At 38.1% G+C, this 12,456-nt stretch overlaps 1 protein-coding gene across 3 annotated transcripts in view; it reads left to right on the top strand.

Moving 5' to 3' along the window:
- Window positions 1-12,456, top strand: part of GLMN (glomulin, FKBP associated protein) — a 75,157-nt gene that overhangs the window by 4,021 nt on the left and 58,680 nt on the right. For all 3 annotated transcript variants that reach the window (XM_017544158.2, XM_017544159.2, XM_037744138.1), the window contains exons 4-7: window positions 890-1,012; window positions 2,296-2,404; window positions 3,447-3,684; window positions 5,962-6,064. In XM_017544158.2, coding sequence (XP_017399647.1) covers window positions 890-1,012; window positions 2,296-2,404; window positions 3,447-3,684; window positions 5,962-6,064 — 573 coding nt within the window. The remainder of the gene's footprint in view (window positions 1-889; window positions 1,013-2,295; window positions 2,405-3,446; window positions 3,685-5,961; window positions 6,065-12,456) is intronic.

Below are 12,456 nucleotides of genomic sequence, written 5' to 3'. Positions count from 1 at the left end.
TTCACCGTGTTGACCAGGATGGTCTCGATCTCTTGACCTCATGATCCACCCGCCTCGGCCTCCCAAAGTGCTGGAATTACAGGCTTGAGCCACCGTGCCCGGCCGAGGCCTAGTCTTAATAGTTTGAGAATCACCTCTGTAATGTCTGGTCAGCTAAATGCAGAGGTTTAGATATTGATAAGACAATGTTCAAAACTAACTATAGGCCAGGCACAGTGGTTCACGCCTATAATCCCAGCACTTTGGGAGGCCGAGGAGGGTGGATCACCTGAGGTCAGGAGTTCTATACCAGTCACAGAGAAGTGGCATTGTTGATACTTTTGAAAATCAGTGATTTTGATAATGAATGTGAATTACTAATTACAAAGATAAACTTTTACTTGTGTAGTAGGCATTCTGAAATATCTTTGAACATAGAAGCCACTTGTATGGAGGAGAGAAAATTAATGAAGTTTCATCTCTTCTTTTTATATAAATTACAATGATTATATTTAGAGACTCCAAGGAACTTTAAAAGTACACGAGCATTGGCTGGATTTCTTTATGAATAAGGGGAGCAGAATTCTCTGTGGATGTTAAGTACTTGCCTTAAGCAGATTGACTCTTTTGTTGGAAATAGAGGAACTATTTAAATTTTGGGAAACACTAACTTGCCTGATGAAAAGTAAAGACCCTTTTGCCTTTCTTCAGTGAACATATTAAAAACTATTTTAAAATGTTGATATCTGTTAGCAGTCAACCCTGGGAAGTCTGTGGTGAAATGTCATAGGCCTCACTTGTCTCATCTTTCTATTTAAGAGACTATTCTGAGCTCTTCCAAGACAGGAAAGTACACTGCGAGAGTCCTATAGATGGCAGTGTTTGCTTTATTTTGAAAATGTTTTTACAGGTCATCATCAAGAATATGGGCTGGAATCTTGTTGGGCCTGTTGTTCGATGCCTTTTGTGGAAAGAGAGGGAGGATGATGATAAAAGAAAAGTTTATTTTTTGATCCTTGATTTATTGGTAAAGGTAAGTTAACAAAACCAGGTTCTCTTTGTCATAACACAGGGCAATGTTTTATAATTCCCTTTAACGTTTATTGTTTGGTAAAAAAGCTTTTGGTTTATGGAAGTAAGAGCAGAAAGGAACTCATTGGAGAAAAGACTCTGTCTTATTGATTGGATAGGCAATTCCATTTCAAGATTTCCCAAATTTTCTGGATATAAGAATTGTCTAACCTCATGTTAACGTCATATCAGACCCATTGATTCAGATCTCCAGCGAGAGACCTGGGAAGCTATACTTTAACAAGTAACCTTATTGTATGGATGTGGAATACAAGGTTTAGAGAGATAGTTCAAGGCCACATTTATCTTTTGGCAACATTGGATCTAGAATAAAATCTCAGTCCTCTTGCCTCTGTGGTATGTTCCCTAAAAGAAAATGGAAAGCCTAGAATGCAAATGATTAAAATGGAAGTAGGAATAGGGGGTAGCACACAAAGCAGTTGTGACTAACAACCTTAAAGACCCTGGGTAAAAGTCTAGTAGAGTTTAAAGTCAATATTGGTGGCTAAGAAAGAGAAATTCTGAGAAAAAGGATTTTATAAGAAACTGCTTAGTGGTCAGTGCAAATATACCCAAATATATATTTGGAAAGAGCCCCATCTGTATGAGTTATTGACAGCAGGAGCTGAGAGCTTTTAAAAAACCAGGTAAGTGAGGTGATAAGATACTGCCAGTTAGAAAGCAATGCAGAGTTTTATCTGTTCAAGAAATACAAGAGAGATTCTGGACTAGTCTATGCTTATAGCATGGGTTTGAAAGGTCCCAGCTGGTGGAGTCCCTGGGAATCTATTAAGGCAACTTCCAGAGTAGACAGGTGAAGCTCAAAGGACTTACAGTATGGGATTGAAAGGTCCCACCTGGTGGAGTCCCTGGGAATCTATTAAGGCAACTTCCAGAGTAGACAGGTGAAGCTCAAAGGACTTAAACAGCATTCGGGATTGAAAGGTACCACCTGGTGGAGTCCCTGGGAATCTATTAAGGCAACTTCCAGAGTAGACAGGTGAAGCTCAAAGGAAACATGAGCTTAAAGATCCGTTGACTTCTTGCTTTTTAGTTTTACAGTTTTGACCATTATAGGTTCTGTGTTTTGCTGGTGCATATTTTTAAACAATTGTATAAATAATTTTACTGTTAAGCAAAAAAAAAATTGTATAACATTTTGTCAATATGTGCCTTAAAAATAATAATAATGTGGCTTTAAATACAACTTGTATTAAACAGGTTCAATTGTGAATATTTTTATAGTTATGCAATCCAAAGGAATTATTGTTGGGTTTGCTTGAACTGATTGAAGAGCCCTCTGGAAAACAGATATCCCGAAGTATTCTTCTTTTGCTTCAGCCATTACAGACAGGTAATGAGAATTTTGATATCGGAGTACTTCTTGTTGTATCTCTAAGTGCCTTGATGGTTACACCAAAATATCAATACTACACCAAGGTAAAGTTTACAGCTAATTAGTACTGTGCTTAACCCAATAATAACAAGGCCAATGTGAATCCTGCTGCTCATAGAAAAATTATAGTATCTAGCCAGAGTGGGTACCCTATAAATACTCTGTTGAATGTCATTGTATTTTTCATGTGGTACGTTAAACCTATACCTTTTTGCCTAACTTTCCTATCTGCTGCTTAAATCTAGAATTTTCTCTTTAAACATATTTAAAGGATTACCTCTGTGGTGTCTACAGCACTAAATCTGAAGTCCTTATGGTAGGACTTATGGTAGTCCAGAAGAGTATCAGGCAGGGCATTGCTCAGCCTCTGCATTGGGAGGCTGGATTGGACATAGCAAAGGTAATACTGAAGAATGAAATAAGAAGATGTAGGATGATAAGACTCCATGGCTGAGTATAGTAATAATATTGGTAAGTAATGGATCTTGGCAACCAAGGCAGACAGTATCCATGGGAAGAGGTTATTTTTCAGGAAATATGTGTATCTCACAATCTGATAGAGGGACCTATCAGATTGTGAATCAGAAGTTAAATTTGTTTTAAATATGAATGCCTGCCAGCTTCATACCACCTGTAATATTCAGTCTTCTAGGGAAAAAAAAATTAAATAACACCACCTCTTATTTGTATAGTGCTCTATAGTTTACAGTATGCTCATATCTTGTGTTTACAGCAACCAAAAAACATGGTAAGAACATGTTTCTGTCTGAAGTAAATAGTCTGTTATAAACATAACCTAACAACATTTCATGGCAAGATGCTCTATTATTTTATGCACAACTAAGAAGAAAAAACCACTGCCAATTAAACTGTGATGCGCCATCTTGATTTCAAGAGTTGTTCAAATGTGGGAAGAGGAAGTATCTTATAATTCCACTTGCTGAATTTCTTGTCTCATGTTTAGCATACTTGAAGAGTGACAACTTGATCTCTGTTTTAGTGATTCAGAAACTTCATAACAAAGCATATTCAATTGGATTAGCATTGTCTACCCTTTGGAATCAGCTATCTCTTCTTCCTGTTCCATACTCAAAAGAACAAATACAAATGGATGACTATGGCCTTTGTCAGTGTTGTAAGGCCTTAATAGAGTTTACTAAGCCTTTTGTGGAAGAGGTCATTGATAACAAAGAAAACTCACTGGAAAATGAAAAGTTAAAGGATGAATTACTGAAATTGTAAGTATATTTTTAAGAACATCTCACAATGGACTTAAATAATTGATAGTTCAGTTATTTTATGTTTCTTCACTTTGTTTGACATATAAATAGAAATTTAGTTTCAGATTTTGAATTTTAGAAGCATATGGGGTTCAACTGATACAGCATGGGAACTTGAGACATTTATATTTAAAAAAATTATAGGCTGGGTGTAGTGGCTCACACATGTAATCCCATCAATTTGGGAGACTGAGGTGAGAAGATTGCTTGGGACCAGGAATTTGAGACCAGCCTTGGCAACATAGTGAAACCCCCATCTCTACAAAAATAATTTTAAAAATTAGCTAGTTGTGGTGGCATATGCCTGTAGTCCTACTACTTGGGAAGCTGAGGCTAGAGGATGAGTCCAGGAGATGAGGCTGCAATGAATGATGATCGTGCCACTGCACTCCGGCCTGGGCAACAGAGTAAGACCCTGTCTCTAAAACATTAATTAATTAATTAAAATAGTTACAAAACCAAAATCCATTCATTTACTTTATATTCTTCTATGTATTGCCTTTATTCATTATAGTAAGTGAATAATGAAAGTGGAGGAAATAGATACATATAGCTCAAGGTGAGTGTGGGAAATACATATATGTAGCTCTGTGGAGAAAGTGTGTTTTACTCTTTCAAAGAACATCCAACTTGACCACAAAAATAGTAGTAGCTTATCCACCCAACAGCATTCCCTCCATGGGTACTATAGACTAAACATGTACTGTTCAGTATGGCTATAGCACTTGACATATGGCTGGTCCAAATTCAGATGTACTTTAAGTATAAAATGTCCCCTGGATTTTGGAGACTTGTTATTAAAAAAAAAAAAAACCGTAATAATTTTTATATTGATAACATGTCGAAATGACAATATTTCAGATACATTGGGTTAAGATAAATTATTAAAATCATCTCTCCCATTCTTACTACATTTTTCATGTGTCCACTAAAAGATCTTAAATTATACATGGGGCTTATGTTGTATTTCTATTGGACAATGCTGGACTAGATTATTGAATTACATGGACCAGTAATTTTTAAATTTTGGCTACTTGGGAGGCTGACGTGAGAGGATCACTTGAGGCTAGGAGTTCAAGAACAGCCTGGGCAACGTAGCAAGACCTTGAAAAATAAAATATAAAATAATGTTTTAATTTTGGAGACCAAAACTGTTTTTAGCTTTCTACTTGTCAGGTTAGGACATTTAGAAAAAATTTACAGCCATACATGGTGGCTCATGCCTGTAATCCTAACACTTTGGGAGGCCAAGGTAGGAGGATTGCTTGAGCTCAGGAGGTTGAGACCAGTCTGGGCAACATAGTGAGACCCTGTCTCTACAAAAAATAAAAAAAATTAGCTGAGCACAGTGGTATGTGCCCATAGTCCCAGCTACTTGGGAGGCTGAGGGAGGAGGATGCCTTGAACCGAGGAGTTTGAGGTTACAGTGTGCTGTTTTTGTGCCATTGCACACTAGCCTGGGTGACAGGGATACTCTCTCAAAAAAGAGATTTTTTACCATTGGTAAGACCCATTATTTCATAAAAGAAAAGGTATTTTAGCTAAAGAAATAGGAAAGGCTTAACCACAGAATAAAGTTTGATTTTCTAAATAAGACATACAGAGCTTTATGAAAACATGACCATATTTCATGATTTTTTTCCTTGAACGAATGAAAACTACATCATAGACTATCACTGGCCCTCAGACATTCAGAATTCAATGGAATAGCTCAGATGTAGAAGTCAGTCTTACCATGTTGAGTCTAGCAAGGTGTTTTCATGTTGTCCCCATTACTCGTAGGAAGGATGTTACATCACCAAGTTTTATAGACCATTGAGTTATTGTTGCTTGTCTCAGTCATTTGTCCTGATATAACAGAATACCTAAGACTGGGTGATTTATAATGAACAGAAATTCATGGTTCACAGTTTTGGAGGCTGGGAAGTCTACAGTTAAGGCGCTGGCATCTGGCAAGGACCTTCTAGCTGTGTCATAATATGGCTGGCTGAAGGTAAAAGGGCAAAAGTGGGCTGAATTTGCCTTTTACAACAGCATTATAAATGAGAGTGGAGCGCCCGTGGGCTCATTCCCACCTCTTTATGGCAGTTAAATTTTAACATGACTTTTGGAGAGCATTCAAACCATAACCATGCTTATGTTATTTTTTCAAGTAAAATTAAATTAGATGTGAAGAACTAGGGATTTTATACTTGGAAATGTTGATTTCATAGTTACCTATTTCTTATGCCTTAGTTGTTTCAAAAGCTTGAAATGCCCTTTGCTGACAGCACAATTCCTTGAACAGTCTGAAGAAGGTGGAAATGATCCTTTCAGATATTTTGCATCAGAAATAATAGTAAGTACAGCTAATTTAATCTGTTACCTGAAATGTTATCCCACTATATTCTCAGTACTGCCCATGTAAATTGATACATTCGTTAATAAATAAACATGTATTTTTTTGTAGAGCACACATAAACAAAAGATGGAAAATAAAACAGCAATAATTTTATTATCCAAAGATAAATATTAACACCCTTCATGCTTTTTTCTTATATACTTACAAGAATACATCTATATAAATCTTTTAAAGATTTTGGATATATATATATGCTCTTGTAATCTACATTTTTCCTCTTCAACAGTATATTATGAATATTTTTCCATGGGCTTAGTAGTGTTCCATGGTATGGACTTAGTATAATGTATTTAACCTGTGCCATATAGTTCAACATTTAGATTGTTTCTAACTTTTCATTATTATAGGACAACTCCAACTTTCTTTTTTTTTTTTTTTAATTATACTTTAAGCTCTGGGGTACATGTGCAGAACGTGCAGGTTTGTTACATAGGTATACACATGCATGGTGGTTTCCTGCATCCATCACCCTGTCATTAGGTATTTCTCCTAATGCCATCTCTCGCCTATCCCCCCACTCCTTTCTATTCCTCCCCTAGCACCCCGACCCCCCAACAATCCCCACTGTGTGATGTTCCCCTCCCTGCGTCCATGTGTTCTCATTGCTCAACACCCACTTAAGAGTGAGAACATGCAGTGTTTGGTTTTCTGTTCTTGTGTCAGTTTGCTAAGAATGATGGTTTCCAGCTTTATCCATGTGCCTGCAAAGGACATGAACTCATCCTTTTTTATGGCTGCATAGTATGATGCATATATGCCATGTTTTCTTTATCTAGTCTATCATTGATGGGCATTTAGGTTGGTTCCAAGTCTTTGCTGTTGTGAACAGTGCTGCAGTAAACATACGTGTGCATGTGTCTTTATAATAGAATGACTTATAATCTTTTGGGCATGTACCAGGTAATGGGATTGCCGGATCAAATAGTATTTCTGGTTCTAGATCCTTGAGGAATTGCCACACTGTGTTCCACAATGGTTGCACTAATTTACTCTCCCATCAACAGTGTAAAAGTGTTCCTATTTCTCCACATCCTCTCCAGCATCTGTTGTCTCCTGATTTTTTAATGATTGTCATTATAATTGGCATGAGATGGTATTTCAATATGGTTTTAATTTGCATTTCTCTAATGATCAGTGATGATGAGCTTCTTTTCATATGTTTGTTAACTGCATAAATGTCTTCTTTTGAGAAGTGTCTGTTCATATCCTTTGCCACTTTTTGATGGGATTGTTTCTTTTTTTCTTGTAGATTTTGTTTAAGTTCTTTGTAGATTCTGGATATTAGTCCTTTGTCAGATGGGTAAATTGCAAAAATTTTTTCCGATTCTGTTGGTTGCTGGTTCACTGTAATGATAGTTTATTTGCTATGCAGAAGTTCTTTAGTTTAATTAGGTCCCATTTGTCTATTTTGGCTTTCATTGCCATTGCTTTTGGTGTTTTAGTCATGAAGTCCTTGCCTATTCCTATGTCCTGAATGGTGTTGCCTAGGTTTTCTTCTAGAATTTATATGGTGTTAGGTCTTATGTTTAAATCTTTAATCCATCTGGAGTTAATTTTTGTATACAGTGTAAGGAAGGGATCCAGTTTCAGCTTTCTGCTTACGGCTAGCCAGTTTTCCCAACACCATTTATTAAATAGGGAATCCTTTTCCCATGGCTTGTTTTTGTCAGGTTTGTGAAAGATCAGATGGTTGTAGATATGTGGCATTATTTCTGAGGCCTCTTGTTTTATTCCATTGGTCTATATGTCTGTTTTGGTACCAGTACCATGCTGTTTTGATGACTGTGGCCTTGTAGTATAGCTGGAAGTCAGGTAGCGTGATGCCTGCAGCTTTTTAAAATTTTTTAATTTTTATTTTTTTTTGCTTAGAATTGTCTTTGCTATGCAGGCTCTCTTTTAGTTCCATATGAAGTTTAAGGTGGTTTTTTTCCAATTCTGTGAAGAAAGTCAAAGGTAGCTTGATGGGGATAGCATTGACTCTATAAATTACTTTGGGCAGTATGGCCATTTTCACAATATTGATTCTTCCTAACCATGGGCATGGAATATTTTTCCATCTGTTTGTGTCCCTATTTCCTTGAGCAGTGGTTTGTAGTTCTACTTGAAGGGGTCCCTCACATCCCTTGTTAGTTGGATTCCTAGGGATTTTATTTTCTTTCTTTTTTTTTTTTTTTTAATAAAAAAATTTTTTTTTTTTTATTTTAAATAAAGATGGGGTTTCACCATGTTGGTCAGGCTGGTCTTGAACTCCCGACCTCAGGTGATTTGCCCACCTTGGCCTTCAAAGTGCTTGGATTACAGGCATGAGCCACCATGGCTGGGATTTTATTTTCTTAGTAGCAATTGTGAATGGAAGTTCACTCATGATTTGGTTGTCTTTAAGTCTGTTGTTGCTATATAGGAATGCTTGTGATTTTTGCACATTGATTTTGTATCCTGAGACTTTGCTGAAGTTGCACATCAGCTTAAGGAGATTTGGGGCTGAGACGATGGGGTCTTCTAAATATATAATCATGTCATCTGCCAAGAGAGACAATTTGACTTCCTCCTTTCCTAATTGAATACACTTTATTTCTTTTTCTTGCCTGATTGCCCTGGCCAGAACTTCCAATATTATGTTGAACAGAAGAAGTGAGAGAGGGCATCCTTGTCTTGTGCCAGTTTTCAAAGAGAATGCTTCCAGTTTTTCCCTATTCAGTATGATATTGGTTGTGGGTTTATCATAAATAGCTCTTATTATTTTGAGATACATTGCATCAGTACCTAGTTTATTAAGGGTTTTTGGCATAAAGGCTGTTGAATTTTGTCGAAGGTCTTCTCTGCATCTATTGAGATAATCATGTGGTTTTTGTCTTTGGTTCTGTTTATCTGATGGATTACATTTATAGATTTTTGTATGTTGAACCAGCCTAGCATCCTGGGGATGAAGCCGAGTTGATCATGATAGATAAACTTTTTCATGCGCTATTGGACTTGGTTTGCCAGTATTTTATTGAGGATTTTCACATCAATGTTCATCATGGATATTGGCCTGAAATTTTCCTTTTTAATTGTGTCTCTGCCAGGCTTTGGTATCGGAATGATGTTGGTCTCATGAGTTAGGGAGGATTCCCACTTTTTCTATTGTTTGGAATAGTTTCAGAAGAAATGGTACCAGTTCCTCTTTGTAACTCTGGTAGAATTCGGCTGTGAACCCATCTGGTCCTAGACTTTTTTGATTGGTAGGCTATTGATTGCCGCCTCAATTTCAGACCTTGTTATTGGTCTATTTAGGGATTCGACTTCTTCCTGGTTTAGTCTTGGAAAGGCGTAAGTGTTCAGGAATTTATCCATTTCTTCTAGATTTACTGGTTTATTTGCATAGAGGTGTTGATAGTATTCTCTGATGGTAGTTTGTATTTCTGAGGGACCAGTGGTGATATCCCCTTTATCATTTTTTATTGCATCTATTTGATTCTTCTCTCTTTTTTCCTTTATTAATCTGGCTAGTGGTCTGTCTATTTTGTTGATCTTTTTAAAAAATCAGCTCCTGGATTCATTGATTTTTTTGAAGGGTATTTCTTTGTCCCTGTCTCCTTCAGTTCTGCTCTGATCTTAGTTATGTCCTGTCTTCCACTAGCTTTTGAATTTGTTTGTTCTTGCTCCTCTAGTTCTTTTAATCATGATGTTGGGGTTTCGATTTTAGATCTTTCCTCGTTTCTCTTTTGGGCATATAGTGCCATACATTTCCATCTACACACTGCTTTAAATGTGTCCAAGAGATTCTGGTATGTTGTGTCTTCATTCTCATTGGTTTCAAATAACATCTTTATTTCTGCCTTCATTTCATTATTTACCCAGTAGTCATTCAGGAGCAGGTTGTTCAATTTCCATGTAGTTATGCAGTTTTGAGTGAGTTTCCTAATCCTGAGTTCTAATTTTATTGCACTGTGGTCTGAGAGACTGTTTGTCATGACTTCCATTCTTTTGCATTTGCTGAGGAGTGTTTTACTTCCAATTATGTGGTCAATTTTAGAATAAGCACAATGTGGTACTGAGAAGAATATATATTCTGTGGATTTGGGGTGGAGAGTTCTGTAGATGTCTATTAGCTCTGGTTGGTCCAGATCTGAGTTCAAGTCCTTCATATCTTTATTAATTTTCTGTCTCATTGACCCGTCTTATATTGACAGTGGGGTGTTACAGTCTCCCACTATTATTGTGTGGGAGTCTAACTCTCTTTGTATGTCCTTGAGAACTTGCTTTATGAATCTGGATGCTCCTGAATTGGGTGCATTTATATTTAGGATAGTTAGCTCTTCTTGTTTCACTGATTCCTTTACCATTATATAATGCCCTTGTCTCTTTTGATCTTTGTTGGTTTAAAGTCTGTTTTATCAGAGACTAGTATCGCAATTTCTGGTTATTCTAGACAGTAATTCCTCTAACCTTTTTTCAAGGTTCTTAGCTTCCTTGCATGCTCCTTTAGCTTGGAGAAGTTATTACTCACCTTCTGAAGTCTGTTATTGTTACTGTTTTTACCCACCTTCTGAAGTCTGCTTCTGTCAATTCATCAAATTCATTTTCCATCCAGTTTTGTTTCCTTGCTGGAGAGGAGGAGATTTCAACCTTTTTGTCCTGGTTTCTTCTCTTCTTCATGGATTTATCTACCTTTGATCTTTGAAGTTGGTAACCTTTGGGTAGAGTCTCTGAGTGGACGTCCTTTCTGTTGATGTTGAAACTATTTATTTGTTAGTTTAACTTCTAACAGTCAGGTGCCTTTGCTGGAGGTGTGCTGGAGTTTGCTAGAAGTTCACTCCAGACCCTGCTTGCCTGTGAATCACCAGCTGGGACTACAGAACAGCAAAGATTGCTGCCTATTTCTTCCTCTGATAGTTTCGTCTCAGAAGGGTACCTGCCAGATGCCAGCCAGAGTTCTCCTGCACTAGGTGTCTGTCAGCTCCTGCTGGGAGATGTCTCTCAGTCAGGATACATGGAGGTCAGGGAGCCACTTGAGGAGGCAGTCTGTCCCTTATCAGAGCTCGAGTCCTGTGCTGGGAGATCCATTGCTCCCTTCAAAGCTGTGGGGCAGGGATGTTTTATTCTGCTGATGCTGTATCCACAATTGCCACTTTTCCCTGGTGCTCTGTCCCATGAAGTTGGGAACTTTGTTTATAAGTCCCTGATGGGCTGCTGCCTTTTTTCAGAGATGCCCTGCCCAGCAAGAAAGGAGTCTAGTGACAGTCACTGTGTAAACTTCCCAGCAACTTTGTTTACACAGGAGAGGTTAAAACCACCTATCCGAACCGCTGCAATGGCAGACGTCCCTCCCCGCACCGAGCTCAAATGTTCCTGGTTGAGCTCAGACTGCTGTGCTGGCTGCCAGAATTTTAAGTCAGTTGATCTTATCTTGCTGATCTTTGTGGGGATGGGACCCACGAGCCAGAGTTGGCTCCCTGGCTTCAGCCCCCTTTTTCAGGGGAATGAGCGGTTCTGTTTTGCTGGCGTTCCAGGTTCCACTGGGTTATGAAAACAAAAACAAAAACTGCTGCAGCTAGCTCAGTGTCTTTTTAAATGGCCGCCCAGTTTTGTGCTGGAAGCCCAGGTTGCTAGTGTCATAGGCACTGGAGGAAATCTCCTGGTCTGAGGGTTGTGAAGACCATGGGAAAAGTGTATCTGAGCCAGAGTGCCAGAGTGCTGGGAAAAGTCCCTAAGGGCTTCCCTTGGCTAGGAAAGAGAATTCGCTGGCCCCTTGTGCTTCACCAGTGAGGCAACACCCCACCCTGCCTTGGCTCACCCTCCTTGGGCTGCACCCACTGTCTAACCAGTCCCATTGAGATGAACCAGGCACCTCAGTTGGAAATGCGGAGATCACCCGCCTCTGCATCACTCGCTGGGAGCTGCACACCCGAGCTGTTCCTATTTGGTCATCTTGGTGGAAATACCCAACTTTCCTTTTTAACTGTTAAGTCTACGATAAGTAACCTTGTAACTAAATCTTCGCATACTTTTCAAGTCATTTCCTTAAAATTCCTAGAGTGGACGTTCCATCCCCCATGATAAATAGCTTCAAAATAGTTCTATAAATAAGTAAATTTTATTTTAAAAGCAATTTAACTTTATGCATCAATAGTATTTTAAAATGTGCTCAGATTCTTTATCAGGGAAATAATCTGAAATCTTAAAAAATGTATTTGAAGTTGATGTTTATGAATTTCAAAAGAAAGCAGTCTGTGTGAACATGTAGCCATGTTCAGCTGCATGAGTACAGGTGCAGCACAGGAGTAAAATTTGGTTTAATTAGGTTGGCATTTTGAGAACTGGGTAAGTTGTAGAGAGCAAGAGAGGGG

This window comes from Cebus imitator, unplaced genomic scaffold, assembly GCF_001604975.1.
Source record: "Cebus imitator isolate Cc_AM_T3 unplaced genomic scaffold, Cebus_imitator-1.0 Scaffold166, whole genome shotgun sequence".
NCBI classification, from domain to species: Eukaryota; Metazoa; Chordata; class Mammalia; order Primates; family Cebidae; genus Cebus; species Cebus imitator.
The sequence above is the reverse complement of the archived record's forward strand: the minus strand, read 5'-3'. Positions and strand labels throughout refer to the sequence as shown.